At 44.4% G+C, this 19,544-nt stretch overlaps 1 protein-coding gene across 2 annotated transcripts in view; it reads left to right on the top strand.

Moving 5' to 3' along the window:
- The window catches only part of SRPX (sushi repeat containing protein X-linked), a 458,279-nt gene that overhangs the window by 273,076 nt on the left and 165,659 nt on the right, over positions 1–19,544 (top strand). For both annotated transcript variants that reach the window (XM_085622913.1, XM_085622912.1), the window contains one exon: positions 8,881–9,057. In XM_085622913.1, coding sequence (XP_085479039.1) covers positions 8,881–9,057 — 177 coding nt within the window. The remainder of the gene's footprint in view (positions 1–8,880; positions 9,058–19,544) is intronic.

Here is a 19,544-nt window from a genome sequence, read left to right as displayed (position 1 = left end):
ACAAATTAAGGATTTCGGGGGCGCTGGGCCCAACGTTTCTTTGGTGCCCCTGTTTGGAACAGCTTTGAATTTTTGATTCAGTTCCCAGCTCTTTCATGCCCTCTTTGGCTAGATCACTGACAGTGGACAGACGCACTCATCCAAACTTTAAATGTGTTTGCATCTAATGTTCAAGGATAGTGTATTGTAACCCAGCAACATCTCACTAATATTATTGCAAGTAATCTCTGTGACACCCTACCATTCTCATACCTGAGGTCCTATTGTGATCTAAAAGGAACAATTTTTATGGATTTTGCATGAACCTTAAACACAACATCTCTCTGCAAAATGTCTGCAATAGACTCACACATCACTCACGTCAAAAATAAATTAAAGTAAAATGGCACTGTTAGTGCATCCCCTGATGGCAGCCCTCTGGAGGGCCATGAACCCCTCAGACTTCACGTTGCAGGTGGGTGCAGATCACTAATCCCCCTTAAAAATGCAGGCGGGTTGTCACCTGCACTGTGAAACACGGAGCGGTTTCAAAGAAGCCGCTCTGTTTTTCACATGAATGCTCTGCCCAGGGGCCAGTGTGAGTTGGAGGCTGCCCTGGGGGAAGCGCATTCCATGTAATATGGTGCACTTTCCCTGTTTTTGCCCGACGCACCTGTTTTAAAGTGCACCGGGCGCAAACATGGAAAGTGCGCCCTTTAAATAATGAGGCCACAGGTATGTAACTCAGTCGCTCTTTATAGGCTCTAATATCCATTTGCTGGGTTGAAGTACTTTGTGCAGTGTTGGTGCTACAATTTAGCTTTTGTTTTGTGATAGATGTTCCAATTCAAGCGGCTGCTGAATAAATGAATGACTATATATTCACAGAGCACTAAATTCTACCGTAGTAATGGGGCGTCCTTAAGTTCAAGGCGGTCTGAGCGGCCTGTTTGGCCGCTCAGGCAGTTACAGGGAGCCTGGGCATGTTCTTCACGGGGCTGCGCAACACAGCCCCATGGAGAACATGCTCAGTGTTTGGAAGTGCAAAAAACACTCCTCACTGTGCTCAGCCATGCCCCTCCCCAACCTGGCTCCAATCCCTCGCAGAAAAATAAAATGATAATAACTGCTTGGTATTATCATTTTATTTTTCGTTGTTGCACTGTTCAATTAGCAGAGTGGCGATGCTCCACCGCCTTAGTGGAAGAGCCGCTACCGAAGAAAGCCCCATGGCCGCTTGCACTTTGATGCTTTGAATGTAAAGCAGACAACATGCAGGTGCTGCCGAATGTGTCGGCAAATTACACCGGGACACAATCAGCATGTTTCACTGGGACCCAACCTTGTGGCAGGGAGGAGGGATTCCACCCTGTGAAAATAGTGGGTGGACGCCGTCCACCCATGTGTACCCCCGACTTGTGCCCAGCATCACATACATTCTCTCACATTTAGTTGTCATGTTGAATTCGCTTGTGGGGGAGCTTAGGAGTGAGTTAACAACTGAGCATGCAAGGGACTGAGTGAGTGAGTGCATACCTGATTGACTTTTTGTGTAAAACACACTGGAAACTGAAACACCGTCAGATCCTTGTCTGACTTAAAGATGGGAATTTGTGGCACTGGGAATGCCCTACAAATTGGGGTCTTCATGCAGCAGTGAATCCTCTCACACCTCTGTCGCCCATCATTTGACTTTAAGATACTCCAGAGGCATAATACAGGCTCCAGCAGGACATGTGCGCCGGGGTGGGGGCCCAATCAGCCCATGACCTATGAATATCTGTAGGACACAGGAGTCTCAAGGAGCCAGGGGGCCTAATTATTTCTCGTTTCATCACTGGACTGCTCATGGGGGTAACAGGACAGTTCAGCCTCAATTCTCACGCTTCCCTTGGTATTTGTCTAAGACTGCCAAACTGGGTGCAAATTTTGTGCAGTGACTGAAATGTGTGAGGCCTACCAGAGCTGCCTTTGTGGTAGGGGTGTGTGGGGCTTTTAACCATGTTCAACCTACATGGAATTCTTCTTTGCCTGTTCTAGACACACCGAGCACCCTGTCAACTCTATCTCCTCTGCTACTCCATGATGGGCCAGCAAGACACTGCTTTCTCAGTTATTTGGTATGCTGGTTGTTAGCAGATGAAATCGAGGAGCAGTTCTCAATCAGCCCCAATGTTCTTTTCACATCGTTGTGAATAACAACAAACCCTATGGCTTGATGAAACCGAGCCATCGTCTGAATCATCAAGGGTCAATACCAGCGCGAGACAACATACCACTTCAGGTGGCTCCTTTTTGCTAACAGAATGTAACATTAAAACAAGAATTACAGCCACTCCAGAGAAGAAGTGGGTGCCATTGACACAATGGACTAATACCTCAAAAGGATGCATGGACCCCGAAGGCAGAGATCCGCATCTTCTCCGACTAGGTACAGTGTACTAGGCAGCACCCCCTGAATTGAGACTCGGAGTAACAAGCATTTGCAATGCAATAGGTCTCGCATTTACGTGAGTTTGAGCTATTGACATTGCAAATGACAATGCCTTTTATTTTTGTTTCCGTTTAAAAAAATAAAATAAAAGGCATTGTTATTTACAATGCCAATAACTTAAACTCACGTAAATGCGAGACCTATTGCATTGCAAATGCTTGTTTTAAATGGTGTAAATTCGTTCAGTAGTTCATGAGAAATTAAAAAAATAGAGTAAAAAAATCAATTTCCCATAGGAAACTTTAGACACGGCTACAGCACGAACTGCTGAACGGAATTGCACCAAATTTTGCAAAAAGGTACTGTTTGGCTCAGAAAGCGTCCTTTTTAAAAATGGTGTAAATCCGTTCAGTAGTTTTTGAGAAATTAAGAAATAAACATAGTGATATCTAGAGGCACGGAGGATCCGCGCACCCTCCCGATCACGAGCTTAATGCTAATTGACTGTCAACACTCCAAACCAGGAAGTGTTGGCAGCCATCTTGTGCCTCGGTATAACAGGCACAAGAAAACAGAAAAAGAAACGCGAAAAACGAGAAAAGGGGGCAAGGTAGAAACACCCTGACCCCCTAGGCCTGCTCAGGGGGTCCAACAAGGCCCCCCAGGGCCAAAAAAAAGCATTTTTTTAAAAAACAAAATCGGCGAGATTCACGCACCCAGCACGAATTTCGGCCGGAAATTTTTAAAAAACGAAGCAGGGGCTCCCATGCTTCATTTAAATAAGCCCCCAGGTCGGCCAGGTACTGGGGGCAGTTAAAAAATGTGTGGGGGGCCCCAATCCCCCCTGCACTGCCCAGGGGACCGCCAGACCCCGGGGCAAAGTTTTAAATGTGTGGGGGGGCTCTAAGGCCTCCCAAGCCCCGAGGACCGCCACCCACCGGGGCTTTCATTAATTGTTTGCAGAGAAATGTGTTTATGTTTAATGCAACATCCATAAAAAAGTTTCTTTTAGATTAAAACAGGACCTCACAGATGAGAAATGGTAAGGGGTCACAGAGATCATTTGCAGTATTATAAGTGAGCAATGGCCAGGCCCCAGGGATTGGGTCCCCGGGGCCAGAAGTGGCCTGGGAAGGGGGCCACGCGGCCCCCCTCCCAAAGAAAAAATAATAATAAATAAATAAAGGCCGGCCCCGGGGGATGGGGTCCCCGGGGCAAATAGAGGCCTAAGGAGGGGGGCCACGCAGCCCCCCTCCATAATAAAAAAAAATATATATTTGGCCATGCCCCGGGGAGGGGGTCCCCGGGGCCGGAATTGGCCACGGGAGGGGGGCCCACGCGGCCCCCTTCCCATAATATTTATATATCTATTTTTTAATGGGGGTCAGGCCCTGGGGGATGGGGTCCATAAAATAGAAAAGGAAGGGGCTACACAGCCCCCCTTCTTTAAAAAATAAATAAATAAAAAAGACCGGCATCGCGCCGAAGGCCCTGCCCCCTCCCTGTAGCACTCTGCAAACGCGCCCCCTGTCGCGTTGTAAGATGGGGAAGCAATTCCCCTTGATTACTGGGGGTCCCCGGGGGCCAACTAGCCCTCCAGGAACCTCCAGTATGCACCAGGGAGCTGCGTTGCAGAGAGGTGTTCAGAGGCCATGCCCCTTTTTGCACCTCTCTGCAACGCAGCTCTGTGGTGCTTACTGGAGGTACCTGGGGGCTAGTTGGACCCTCAGGATTCAAGGGGACTTAATCCCCCAGCTTAAAACGCGCCACAGGCGCGTTTACAGAGTGGTGAAGGGAGGGGGCGGGGCCTGAGTTGAAATGTGTGCAAACACACCCTGTGGCGCGTTTGACGTTGGGGAATTAATTCCTCTTCAATCCTGAGGGTCCCTGGAGGCCAACTAGCCCACAAGTTACCTCCAGTAAGCGCCATAGAGCTGTGTTGCAGAGAGGTGTAAAAAGGGGCGTGGCCTCTGAACACCTCTCTGCAACGCAGCTCCCTGGCGCATACTGGAGGTACCTGGTGGGCTAGTTGGCCCCCAGGGACCCTCAGGATTGAAGAGGCATTAATTACCCAACTTAAAACGCACCACAGGGCATGTTTGCACACATGTTACCTCAGGCCCCGCCCCCTTCCTTCACCACTGTGCAAATGCGCCTCCTGGTGAGTTGTAAGTTAGGGAATTAATTCCCCTTGAATACTGAGGGTCCCTGGGGGCCAACTAGCCTACCAGGTACCTCCCAGTATGCGCCAGGGAGCTGCGTTGCAGAGAGGTGTTCAGAGGCCACACCATTTTTTACACCTCTCTGCAACACAGCTCTGTGACGCTTACTGGAGGTACCTGGTGAGCTAGTTGGATCCCAGGGACTGTCAGGATTCAAGGGGACTTTATCCCCCAACTCAAAAGCGCCACAGGATGCGTTTTTGTTCAGTGGTGAATTGGGGGATTAAGTCCCCTTGAGTCCTGAGGATCCCTGTGGGCCAAGTAGCCCACCACTCACCTCCAGTAAACGCCATTGGGCTGCGTTGCAGAGAGGTGGCCCAGGCCATGCCCCTTTTTACACCACTCTGCAACGTAGCTCTGTGGCGCTTACTGGAGCTAAGTGGTGGGCTAATTGGCCCCCAGGGATCCTCAGGACTCAAGGGGACTTAATCCCCCAATTTACAACGCACCAGGGGGTGCGTTTGTGCGGTGGTGCTGGGAGGGTGCGTGGCCTGATGTCACAAGTGTGCAAACACGCCATGTGGCGCGTTTTAAGTTGGGGAATTAAGTCCCCTTGAATCCTGAGGGTCCCTGGGGGCCAACTAACCCACCAGGTACGTCCAGTAAGTGCCACAGAGTTGCTTTGCAGAGAGGTGTAAAATGGGGCATGGCCTGGACCACCTCTCTGCAACGAAGGTTTGTGGTAATTACTGGAGGTACATGGTGGGCTAGTTGGACCCAGGGACTCTCAGGATTCAAGGGGACTTAATCCCCCAACTTAAAACGTGCCACAGGGCGCCTTTGCACAGTGGGAAAGGGAGGGGCGGGGCCAGAGGTGACGTGTGCAAACACGCACTGTGGCGCATTTTAAGTTGCTGAATTAAGTCCCCTTTAATCCTGAGGGTACCTCGGGGACAACTAGCCCACCAGGTACCTCCAGTAAGCGCCACAGGCCTGCATTGCAGAGAGGTGGTCCAGGCCATGCCCCTTTTTACACTTCTGTGCAACGCAGCTCTGTGGCGCTTACTGGAGGTACTTAGTGGGCTAGTTGGACCCTCAGGATTCAAGGGGACTTAATCTCCCAACTTAAAACAGCCACAGGGTGTGTTTGCACACATGTCACCTCACGCCCCCCCTCCCTTCACCACTGTGCAAATACGCCCCGTGGCGCATTTTAAGAGGTAGTTTTAATCTCCCTGCCCTATTATGTACTAGGGACTTACAGAGGAGGTCAAGCTAATCACAGGGGTACCCCAACGCATAGTGTTCCCTAGTGTATGTAGGTGTTTTTTCACTGTATTCTAAGTGTCTTATAGCATAGCACTGGCTCTAGGCCTGGTTAGTCAGAGTCAGTTACCACCAGTACCCGTCTGAAAAAGTTGCGGGCATAGGAGGATTTTGCAACAAGAACTCTTTCTGTTCCTCTGTTGGTTCTTTCTGCACATGTCTTGCTTCTTGCTGCATTTTTCTTCATCTTTGTGGACTTCTGTTGTTTCTTTCTACATTTCTTTTGCTTCTTTCTGTGCGTTTTTTCTTCTTTCTTCACATGTCATACTTCTGTAGGCATTGTTAGAAACTAACATTTAAAAAACCTTAGAAATTCACTGAAAAAAACCATAGGCTTCAGGCACGTTCTAATTAGAAATTAGCATTTAAAAAACCTTTGAAATTCACTGAAAAAAACATAGGTTTCAGGCATGTCATAGTTGGGAATTAGCATCTAAAAAACCTTAGAAATTCACTGAAAAAAACCATAGGTTTCAGGGGCGTTATAGTTAGTTGGACATTTCACTCATAAAAAACCAGTGAAATTCCCCCGTTATAGTTAGTTCAGCTAACTATAACTCGCGCCCCCGCAATGCACTGCTGATGACTACACATATTACATCACTCATGACATGGTCAGTGACATCACTGATGACATCTCAAATGACATCACAGATGACATCACTGATGACATCATCTATGTGATAATTTCATGCATCTTATCACACCCCAATATAACTTTTGATACACCCACTCTAAATTACAGACTGCCATTCTGAAAACCATAGACACTCCAACATCAATAACTACATACCCGCTCACTGATTCTTAGGTCTACACACACATCCACTCACTCACCCGTACAGTCACTCATACTTACGGTCACTCAGTACAGGACTATCATATGCACTCATACACCTACATAGACACTCACACACCGCCACTCATTGATAGAGGTACTCACACACCTAGTCACTCATGCAAATAATTAATCACACTCCCATTTACTCACCTATACAGTTATACACACATCAGCTCACTTACTCATACAAATACTAGCACATTCTAACGCTCTTATACAATCACTGATACAAGCACACACTCATCCATACAGCCACTCTCACAATCACACACTCTCACTTATAGCCATTTAAATACTTTTAACACACATATATACTACCTTTCACATATGTAGTTACTCACACTTGTAGCCCTGAGATATACATTCACTCACTAACACACCCATACACACACTCACCCACCCATACAGTCCATCACAGATGCAGTCTTGAAACCATGCACCCAGTGAATCACCCACTCACACATCTATGCACAGAGTCACACACACCCCACCCACACAAACACTCAGGCACCCATACACATACTCAGACAACAAATCAATAGCTCATATATACACTCATGTAGTTATTCACAAACCGATGCAGCCGCTTACACACCAACAGACAGACTGATACAGACATTAACACAGTTAAGTCACTAACCCATGCATTCAGTAAGATACGTTTAATCACTCACTTATAGAGTCACTCACGAACCTACTACATCATCCACTCAGACACTTATACACCCACTCATTCTTCAATACGCCTTTCCCTCTATATATTAAACATATTTAAACTTTACAGAAACACACAGTCACTGGATGATGTCATCAGTGATGTCATCAGTAATGTCATTTGAGATGTCATCAGTGATGTCACTGACCATGTCATGAGTGATGTAATATGTGACGTCATCAGCCGTGCATTACGGGGGCGCGAGTTATAGTTAGCTGAACTAACTATAATGGGGGAATTTCACGGGTTTTGTACGAGTGAAATGTCCAACTAACTATAACGCCCCTGAAATCTATGTTTTTTTCAGGGAATATATATATATCTGTCTGTCAAATTTTGAATTGTTTGACAAATGTGTGATAGGCCAGAGAAGGCCTCTGTTTCTTTTTTTTTTCAACCTACTAGACGTTTCACCCTGTGGAATAACTGTACCGTGCCCCTTAGAGGCCGCACTCGAAGGATTTTACCCCGTGATTTGTAGTCAAAGAAGTTGAAAACTAGAGTACCTTATAGAAAAAAATGCCAAGAAAAGCACATTACTCACAAGTTAAAAGGAAATCGATTCAACCACCAATTTGTGAAAAATTGCATGTTACTCTTGAATTTTACAATGGATGCAGAAAAGGCAGACTGCATATTAGGCTGAGAGACAGAGAAGTGGCCCAGTGGGGAATTGCCCCCCAGAGCAAATGGATCACAGGTCGTGACTGCAGTCCAGGCCCTGCACCGACCCCTGCCGTGCATGGCTGAACACCAAGCGCTACTGTGCTTGTGTGCCTGTTGCAGTTTGCAATCAACTCCTATTGCGCACAGCCAGAGGCCATGTGCAGCGAGGGTGGCAAACCCATGCTGGGTTAGTCACAAACCCTGCTGCAGGCCAGACCCACACCCAACACCCACTGCTCAAGAGCGATCGTTCTACGCAGCGGGTTGCCCACCTGTTTCCAACCCCTACGCCGCACGGCCAGCGCATGTGCTCAGTGGGGGTTGTGCACCCAACCCCGGCTGCGCACTGCCAAAGAGTCACTCTAACTGATGAATAAACCCATGCGAGTGAATTCCATTCCATGTTCAATTCCCTGTCTGTTTAGGTTTTATTTACTAACCACAGTCAAAGTACTAGCTAAATTGAACTCACCCTTTACCATTGTCTTTTTTTAGGGGACGCTATTGAGAATTTTTAAGAGAAAGCAAAATGGCCTCGTATACAAACTAAACACAATAAGACCTGTGGAAACTCATGTCAAGTGTGAAAGAGGGGTATCACATCCTCTCAAAAACCTCCTGCTAACCATAGCCTTCTTTGTCTAAGGAGTGAAATATTAAAGTGTGACATAGCATCCGAATACCCACTGTGACTCTTCCTCATCCCCCAGGATTTTCTGAGACTAACACTAATTCATATATGTGATTCCATTTTTAGAGATCCGCTGCCATTCACTTACCATGCCACAGAACGGGGGATTCAAATGTTCCGATGGGTCATATTTTGGCTCCCGCTGCGAATACTACTGTTCCCCGGGGTACCAGCTGAAAGGGGACAGGGTTGTTACCTGCAGGGACAACAAAGCCTGGAGTGGGAGGCCAGCGACCTGCACCGGTGAGTATTTTAAGATGTGACTCTCCAAATTATATTTTCCATTTGCAGACATAGGCAGTAGTTGGGTAAGACACGACTACCCCACACAGCATCCACATTGGAACATCTTGGTAGCCTTGCTTTTAACCACGTAAAAAAATCATCATCAACAAAAAAGTCACAATTATTTTGTGAAGCTACATTTAACAAAATGTTCTGATACCAATCTTGAGATTTCTGTGTGGTTGTCGCCCTGCTAGGTTGACCTAAGCTCACCCACAACAACTTTCACTGCTCAGCATACTCATTCTCTGTTTCAGCCAATGGTTGGGTGTGGCAAGATTGTCATTCCTGCCAAATATTACATTATACTTAATATTGGTTTTTTTCTTGCGTTCTGTGCTACTACCATTTTGTGGCATGTGGCTTGTCTGCTTTGCTATTGCTAAAGTGCCCACATAAAATATTTTATTGTGTGAATCTATATTTCCTAATATCTATGTAGTACTATATCAACATCTGTCCAGTGTTCTTTATAATAAATGTAGCATCTAGGAACCCTATCGGGAGCATTAAGATATTGCCTCTAGCCACCTTGTTTATCTTTTTCGACACCACAGTATGTTCCATATGGGCACTTTTAGTGACCGCTTTCTTTTGGGCAGGTATTAACTTATTTTACTTAACAGAATTTGAATTGAATTTTATTAAATTGCTTTTCGGTCCACAGTGTAATAACATGGTCGCCCTTCACGCAAGCATTATTAAAATAAATCAAATTTAAAAATGTCAAATGCAATTGCACTAAAATAACAAACTATCATATATGGTACATTAAAAAAAGGATACTATATTTAACAGAAGATTGATTTCAGTGCATGGCATTGATCAGTCTTATAAATAACCACGGTGGTTACATGCATTTCTTTCACTCGGGTGGTACTCAAATGAGGAGCTGCACGACAGGCCTTAAACAGCGTGAACGCAGGATCTCCTGACCACAGTTCAAGAAATGAAAAGGTCAGCTTAGTATAACAAAAAAACACAGGACTGGATCTTTTCAAGCAACATACCTAAACCCAGGTAATTCAAGACATTAGGGTTTCAATCTAAGGCTCTATTGTTCAACAGGAAACTCCATGTTTTAAAGGTGGAGGGTTAAGAGTGTACATTTAAAACTTTTTTTCTAGATTACAGAACTTTCATTCTAAATGAGGTGGTTAATCGCCTCTTTGGCTCCTGGTTATTAACATTGGACTAGTTCAGAGCGCAGACCTTCAAAAAACATAAGATCACTGCAAATGCAATAATTGTGTGTTCTCTGAACCCTATTACAGTTCTGGAAGTGCTCAGGAATACAATCACAAAGGCAGTGTTAAAAAGAAAAATTGGTTTCAAATCTCAGACAAGAAATGTCTGGAAGTTCCCTCTTCAGCAGCAAAAGGATGGGATGTGTCTTCCAAAGAACGGATTCTCGCCTGCAGCTAAAAAGTAGAACTCCAGGGAGAAGGCATGCTACCAGATTTGTAATCCGTAACATTGGGGCTCTTGGTCGTGTGGAATCAAACCTGATTGTATAGATTTCCTGAGAGGCAACAAGGCACAGATGTCGGAGAAGTTGTCATCCAAGATGTTATTCCATCCAGCGTTTGCTGTAGTGGCTTTAGGTCCACCACACTTAAAAAGGTAAACAAATAAACCATAACAAAATGTCCTCTCAAAGCCTACCTCTGTTAAGGGTTCCATTGTGTGATACCTCAATTCCTGGGCTCCTGGGAATTCTCAGTAAGAATCAGCCTCTCTTATAGAATAAGGGACCACTGATGACCCACTATTTGTTGTCAGTCCAGCAGAAACTACCAGAAAGATGGGGACTCCATTGAAAAATAAGAGATTTATTGGTGAAAACAGAAAAAAAACACATTTTCAAGGGATGCGTGCACATGAAATGGGGGTGGCAGGGCGCTGGAACTCAGACCATCATAACCTCTGCTCTGTATCAGCGCCTGGTGGCAAGTTAGCAGGCGCGATTGCTAGAAACTGCACAGAACGTTGAATGCGTATGCGGGAGGATAGGGACAGTCTTTGTGTGACCTTGAGCACTGGAGCACATGATCGCAAACCTCTTCAGGACATAGACTAGGGATCGGAAAGATTATCTGCCCCACCGTGAGTGCTGAGGTCATAAAAATAAAACGAACCTATTGGAGATGTGCAACAATCACTTTACCAGTACAGCTGTGCAGCACTCCTTTACAAATCCTGCTCCAACTGTGATGTATTCGTGTGCACAATGTCACAAGCGCAGTGGATGGTTGGAAAGGAACAGAGGTGTAGCTATGTTATGGGTAGTGCAAAGCAACAGTCTGCCTAGTGAGCAGTCCATACAAAAGCTAAACACCAAAGTGTTTTATGCATTCGAATGTCACCAAATGACAACATTATGGGGTCGGATAGTGAAGACCTAGATGAAGGTCTCGTTTGTATTACTTGCACCAACTTTTGCTCAAAAACTTAACTTCCAGATGCTTGGAAGGCTAGTGGGCCTTAGTTTCTTGCTTTTTACAATGCTGAGATCTCTGTATGGTTTTTCTTGTCAGCAGAGCAGATTAACGTACATAGCAGTAGAGCACTTCGAAGGTAAATTCTGCAGCTCTTCTATGTATTCCTGCACTGTCTCTCAGTGATTTCACACTCGCCGCTGGCATCTGCAGTGATCTAAAGCCACACGCCTGAATACTGGAAAGACAGACTCACCGTTCCAACCGGTCGGTAATTTGAGTACCGGTAAATATGGTCGACAGTAATATCTGTTATTTACGGTACTTAGAAACGCAAGTCGTGCATATGGATAGTTCAATACATCAAGATAATATAGAGACACTTTATATGAGGTGTATATTTTATGTGCCATTCTTTTCAAAACGGACTACCCTGCACGGAATCTGTTTTCAGCCAGGCAGCCTACTTTAATTGTCCTGCAATGTGAGATGGAGGTCCTAACGTGTCTGAGCTTATGTTTTGTCTCCTCTTCGCCTCATCCCTTTCCAGACTGAGTAGCAAAACTTTATTTCCTCCTCCCTCTTAAGCCGATTTTATTACTTGAAGCTGGCAAGTCAAGTTTTGGACATAATGCGAAACATATTTTTGCTGCAAGTGCTGTCATTTTTACTATGGCCAGAGGGTGGCAGAGGAGGCGAACTTTTCGTCGTTTGTGTTTTGTTTAAAACATTCCCACATGGGAACCGAAACTGAGCAGGACGGATACAAGTACTACCGAATGGATTTTAAAGAGTTAATAAATTGAATTCAAAGATTAGGGCCTGATTTAGAATTCTTAGAAAGGGTTACTTCGTCATAAACTTTACACCCCCTCAGGGCAGGCTCAGGCACCCAACAGAAACCTGTATTGTTGTTTGCAGTGCTTTAAGCAACATATTGTATTGTATTGAAATGTCATTTGCATAGCGCTTACTACCTCTGACTAGGCATCAAAGCGCTTTTTCGGCGAGTAGCATGCTACACCGGAACCTATAAAGGATTAGTGGTGAAAAAGAATAGTGAAAATATGAAAGTAATTTGAGTGGTGGATATGTGAGTCAGTTATTTGAAATCGAAAGGATAGTGGAGGGATAGAAGGGAAGGATTTACATTTTGTGTGTTTGTTTTGTACCTCATAGCAGTAGGAGGAGGCTTGCGATGAGTAAAAGGGAGGTGGAGGGGGAAGAGTCAAAGGGAGGGTTTAGAAAGGCTTATTTTGGGGGATCGGAATAGTAAAAAGAGGTAAGAAATGATGCAAGAAGGGGTGGAGTAGGGAAGAGACTCAAAAGGGTTATTTTGGGGATCATAGTAGTGGTATGGGGTTTGGGATGGATGTGAGAGTGGAGGTAATGGATATATGGATAGTGGTATAAGGTGAGAAATAGGGTAGTGTTTTGGAAAGAGTAGTAGAAAGGGGTTTGAGATGAGTCAGAGTTGAGCTAGAGGAGATATTGAGAACGGTATAGGGTGAAAAATAGGGTTGTGCATTGAATATGCTGAATTAGAAGAAAATTAATAAATATATAGATCCAAAAGTAATACAGATATAGATCCATAAAAACATGGAAGGTATATAGATGCATAAGGAAATGTTGGTTATGTAGATTAAAGATGCATGAAATAAACTCTGGCTTTGAAGTGTTGTACTTTAAATTGATTTTATTTATGTAGATATATTTTTGTAGCTCAATAGTGATGCATTTGTAGATAAATAGTTATGCTAAAAAGATTCTTATTTATGCAGTCACTCATATACTTGTTAAAAAACAGAGATGATAAGCAACCCATTGTTTTTTTCATGTATCTTGGTTTTTTGAGGCGAGGGGCTACTCTAGAACGGAGGTTCCTTTCTTGAATGTGTTTGGTAATTTTATTCCTGATGAAGAGTGGTCCCGTTTCATGTATTGCTTTGTGGGTGATACAAAGCAGCTTGAACGTGGATCTTCTGGCAACTGGTAACTAATGTAGGGCTTTTAAGGCAGGGTAGATATGTTCTTGCGGTTTTATATGTAAGAGTAGTGTTATGAACCCCAATGTACCCTGATATAGGCCTAGGCAGTTGTACGACATTTTACCTACATTTGTCATACCAGTGTTCCACATAACGGTTCTGGCGCTGACATTTTACCTAGTTAGGTGCCGCATAAATGTCGTGTGGTTTTCTCTGAAAACTAGCCTAATTTATTTTGCATGCAGATTCTCAGTATCACAGCAAGATTACCATCTTCTGCATAATAACTCTGTGTAAGGGTCACCACTATCATCATCCTTGGTCGACATGCCCACAGTACCATGACACACCAAGGTAGAACCCCTGAGGGTACCTTTTGGGTATATAGGTACCACATCTTCGCTGGGCAAATCAGAGGAGAAGAAGCTTCCATGCTGACAAGAGACGTTGATGTCCCTGTACACAGACACTCCAGCACGCAATGGTCTGACATCCCTCGCTGGGTGTCCAACTCAAGACCAAAACGGGGTCCTTTGTTCTCTCACATCAGGTAATAGTTGGCTCTTTCTTAGGGGGTTTCTTGGCTCTACACCTACATACATGCTAGGTACACTCAGGTACATCTAGTTAGGCTTACATCGTAGGGGTACGTATTATTACTGTTATATATATATAAATATATATATATATATATATATATATATATATATATATATATATGCATAAATTCACTGTTTTAGCACTATGGGAGAATTCTACCTTTTTTTTAATCTGTTGGTGCTTATAACCGTATACCTCTGTTTCTGTCTAATGGTTGTTGTAGCACACGTATAATATGCTAGAATTACGTTGGTTCAATAAATGCTTATTGACAACGTCCCCATCGTTTGTTCTGTATATCAACCTGAGAGCAAGTGAGCTTGAGTGACTGAGGGAAAAGTACTGTACTGTTTCCACGATCCCTGAGGGTTGTCATGTTCGATAGTTGCCAGAAACTACTCGCTCCTTGGTAAGGTTGTGGGGCTTGTAGTGGCACTGTGATCTAGCTGGTCTACAGACTAACATATCCTTTGGGGGTGTCTGGAATCAGTCTTTACACCAAACACTTAGTTTATGTTGTCTAAACTGGCAGATCCTATATAGATTCGTAGGAACTACACAACAGTTGTCTGGCAGCCGAGTTCTGAATCCGTTGTAGTCTTTTTATGGTCATTAAAGGTGATCCGTGGTAGAGGCTATTGGCGTAATCGAGTTTGGAAAAAACAAGAGAGCTAGTAGCCTGGACCATGTGTGGAAATCCCAAATGGTGGAATATTTGTCACAGATTTTTTATAGTAACAAAGCTGATCTTGCTAGTTTGTTCAATGGGCATTCATCGATAGGTTGTAGTCCATGGTCATTCCGAGGTTTCTTACCTCCTTCGATACTCTAGGCATTGTTCCCAGATCATCAGGCCAAGCGGCAAGCGGATCATAATGTTTCCAATCGCCACACATGAATATTTCTGTTTTGGCAGCATTCAATGTGAGATGGTTCCACATCATCCATTGTTCCATGGCTCTTAGACAAATGAAAAGTGGCGAGATTCCAATGTCTTTGGGGCATTGCAGTTGAAGGATAATTTGTGTGCCATATGCATAGCTATAGTACGTAAGGTGAAACTGATTGATCAGTGATGGTAATGACTTCATGTAGATGTGGAAAAGCATGGCCGAGATAGAGCCTTGAGGGACCTCTGCTTTTGTGAAGTACAGTTTGGACGAGAAAGGAGGTGTATGGATGACATTAGTTCTGTTGCGAAGGTAGGATGCGATCCTTTATACTGCTTTCTCCTCTATGCCGGCTTCTTTGAGTCTTTGAAGCAGAGTGTCATGGTCAACCGTGTCAAAGGCAGTCGAGAGGTCCAAGAGAAGTAGCGCAGCATCCCCATTGAAGTCAACTGTGTTCTTCAGGTCATTCTAGATATCAAAGAAGGCAGATTCTGGGCCTTTGTCTGGATGGAATGCCATTTAGAAGTCTGAAAGTGTGGCATTCTCTTCAATGAATTGTGACATCTGGGCGAAAGCTGCTCTTTCTATCAGTTTGCCGAGGAAAGGTCCATTTGAAATAGGTCTGTAATTAGCAGGGTTCAGCGGGTCCAAGTTTATTTTCTGCAGTAATGGGCGTATGTATGACTTTTTGAGTTCTAGGAATATTCCAGTATTGAAAGAGTTGTTGATGATTCTCCTTACTGGAGTGGCCGCAGAGTTTGTTAGAAGAATCGCCTCGAAGGTTTGCGGTGGACAAGGGTTAGAAGGGCTGCCGGCATGCCTGCTTGCTTTGACCAGGCCCATAAATTTATTGTGTGAGGTGTGTTGGAAAGATTGGAGAGGCTGGGTAAGAGTATTCTTGGATTGTAGCTTTGTGATAGGGTTAGTGCTGATGCTTTGTCCCTGTTTTAACTGAGTCCAACGTGTCTGCTTTGTCCTTGTAATGATTTGCCACTTTGTCTATGAACTCTTGATTAACGGGATGAGCTCCTTCTAGGCAATTTGGTTTGTAAAATTCATTGAGAATTTTATAGATTTCTGTATTTGCAAATTTAGCATTTTGTATTCTGTCTGAATAGTATTTTTTCTTTCCTTTTTTGATAGCTGACTTGTACAATCTGTTAATTTTCTGTAGGCGAAGTTTATCTTGGTTGGCATTTGTTTTGAGCCATGCACGTTGCAGCTTTCTAATTAGTTGTTTTATCTTTTATCTCTTTATTTCTCAAAGGTGCTTGTTTTCTGTTGTTCAGTTGTGTTGTTTTTAGTAGTATCAGGATATCAAAAGTTTCCTGTAGCCACTCATAGTTTTTTAACAGAATTGATTGTTTCTAGGTCTCTACTGGATGTTCGTTGTTTTTCTAAGTGCTCCAAATTGAGTTATATCCACAGCCGATAGGCAGATGCACATTAGGTGGTTTTAGGTGCGTCAATTAGTGTTTTTATGTTGGAAGGCAAGCAAATGGTGGTCTGACCAAGTGACTGGAGTCACCATTTGAAAGGCAACTAGTGCTGTATTAACAAAATCGACATCTAGGATGTGTCCAGCGATGTGTGTGGGTTTATGGACCATCTGATGCAGGTTCAGTGCTTCTAGGTCAGCGAAGATTGTTTTCGGATGGGGCATATTTGGTTTGTCAAATCAAATGTTGAGGTCACCCAGAATGCATAGGTTGGATTGTAGTGTTATCAGGTTTGAAACAGTGTCTGGAAGTACGACTAGGAATGTTGCCTTGCTAGGTGGAGGTCTGTAAAGGAACAGGAAGGTACAGGAGGAAGACTGAATAGGATTGCATCTGATGAAAAGGGCCTCACAATCTTTTATGGAGACGTTGTCAACTTTAGTGTGATATGTAATGCTTGCCTGAACACAACAGCTATGCCACCTCCTTTTTGCCTGTATGATTTTGGGTGATCGTTTGATAGCCTAGAGGAATGACTTCATGCAGGACTGGCGCCATATCATCTCCCAACCATGATTCTGTTATGAATAGTATGTCTGGTTTTGCGTCAGTGAGAAGGATGTGGATGTGGATGTTTGTTCTTAGAGAGCGATCAAGCATTTATTAGTAGACAGTTTAGAGAATGTGCTTTGGCGATAGTGTGACTTTGTTTTGTAGAGGAGTGAGCAGTATTTTGTGGGCTTGCAGCTGGTGTGTCCTTAGCGTTGGTATTAGGTATATGAGGATAGAAGTCGTGTAGCTTTTCTGTATCATGTTCTTTGTCCAGCAGGCTAAGAAGTCATTTTGATGGGCCTGCGTGTGTAGGTGGTGAGGATGGTGTTTGAGAGTGAGTTGGTGTGCTGTGTTTTTGTAGTGTAACCCTGTTGTGCAGTAGACATGGAGAAGCAAAGTTGTGAGATGTGGCACATTGCTTATTTTGTGTGCCTCTGTTTAGGGCAGAAGTGTATGTGTTAGGGGTGGTGGTGCAGCTTGTGGGTCATGTAGTAAGGTTCTAAATTGTCCAATGGATGAGAGGCGGCTGAAAGACAGTTGCTGTGATGCTGTATATGTGTTGGGTATGGTGGAAGAGCAAAAGCTTGGTATTGGAGTTTGTTCGTTTGTGTAATTTGAAAGGTGGGTGTAGGTTTGTAGTTTGTGATGGTAAGTTAAAGCTAAAAAGATCCCAAATCAAAGATAGAAACCCCTGGTTCAACTGACCCCTCAATAACGAAAGGTGAGCTCTCCGAAAGTTCACAGAAAGAAACTGGAGACTGCACCCCTCAGCCTCCCTACTAAAACTTCTCCATCAGACCAGAAATACATATAACAGAAACATCCTCAAATCCAAAAAAGAGTTCTTCAGATGCAAACTGGAAAACGCTAAAAACAGACCCCGCAAGCTCTTTGAAATGGTCAAACTCCAATCAAACAAACTAGCCAAAACCTCCAAAGAAACTACCAAATCCCTAATAACCTGTGAGGAGTTCTCCTCCTTCTTTACAGCCAAAATTAACTCCCTAGGAAACAAACTTAATGCTGCCTCTAACTTCCCACCTCCTCCTGCCGGGACCCATCTCTCTCCTCATCCACCCAGGCAACACCCAAAAACCAAGCTCACTGGTCCACCTTCAAAGCATATTACGACCTCTCCATCTCGAAAATTCTTTCCCCCTTGAAACCGAATAGCCACTTTAAGAACCCACTCCCCTCCAACTGCTTGGCAGCGACCTCCCCATTCATCATTCCCCTTTGGACTAGAACCATCAACGCCTCCCTTCTTCAAGGCTCCATACCTGACTCCCTAAAAACCGGGAAAGTCATCCCCATCCGAAAAAAAACAACTCTGAATCCTGCTATTCCAGACAGCTTCAGACCAATATCCAATATTCCTCTTCTTGCTAAAGTGCTGGAGAAATGTGTGCAAGTTCAACTGAGCCAACACATCGCTAATTTCAATCTATTAGACAAATTCCAATCCGGTTTCAGACCCGGGCACCGAAACAACTATTCTTCACATTATAGACAATGCTCTTCAAGCCCTTGGATTTATCCTCGGCATTTGACGCAGTTAACTATGAGAAACTACTTGAACGCCTTGAACACAGGATGGGAGTAGGAGGTACCGTCATCAAATATTTTGGTTCCTTCCTCTGGAACCGCTCCCAGAGATTCTTTGTTAACAGCAACCTATCTGCTCTCTCCCTGATAACAATCGGTGTCCCTCAACGCTCAACTCTGTCCTCTACACTCTTCAATCTCTATCTCGAACAGCTAGCTGAAATACTCCTCACTGCCAACATTTCCTTCCACATGTTCGCCGACGATACCCAGATCTACATCAAAATCTCATCTCTAGAGGAGATTAACTGTTTGAATGAGGCTCTGAAGTTGACTGTTCAATGGCTCGCCAGCAACCAGCTCAAACTGAATACACAAAAAACAGAGTTTTAAAACACTACTGACATCCTGAAATGGACCAACTCGATCACAGCACTTAACTGCACACCGACCATAGTGGAATCTGCCAAATCTCTTGGCATAGCCCTGGACAGCAACCTGAATATGCGTGACCACATCAACTCGATGGGCAAAACTGGCAGGTTCCACAGAGCTATTTGAGAAAGCTCAAACCCTTCCTTGAAGCTGCAGACCTAAAAAGTGCAGTCCAGGCATTAGTTATCTCCAGGATTGAATACGGCTGCTCAGCCCTATCAGGCCTACCCAAGATCTCCACTGCCCCCCTAAAAGCCTGCCTCAATGCTGCAGCAAGACTCTTAGGCTTGACCACATCTCTCTGCATCTGAAGGCACTGAACTGGCTCCCCTTTGAAGCCAGAGTCCAGCTCAAACTGGCTTGTATCACGCACAAAGCACTATACACGAATTCCCCTGCATATCTCACCAAGAAACTCTTAGTATATGGGGGAATCAGAAACTCCCGGTCCACAAGAGACCATGTGCTCCAGCCACCCCGCTTCCGTAAGGATAAAACCTATTATCGTGCCTTCTCTGGGGCTGTACCTAGAATATGGAACTTGCTGCCGTCCTT

The sequence above is a fragment of the Triturus cristatus genome, chromosome 8, assembly GCF_964204655.1.
Source record: "Triturus cristatus chromosome 8, aTriCri1.1, whole genome shotgun sequence".
NCBI classification, from domain to species: Eukaryota; Metazoa; Chordata; class Amphibia; order Caudata; family Salamandridae; genus Triturus; species Triturus cristatus.
Note: the sequence above shows the minus strand (reverse complement) of the source record. Positions and strands in the feature narration are given on the sequence as shown.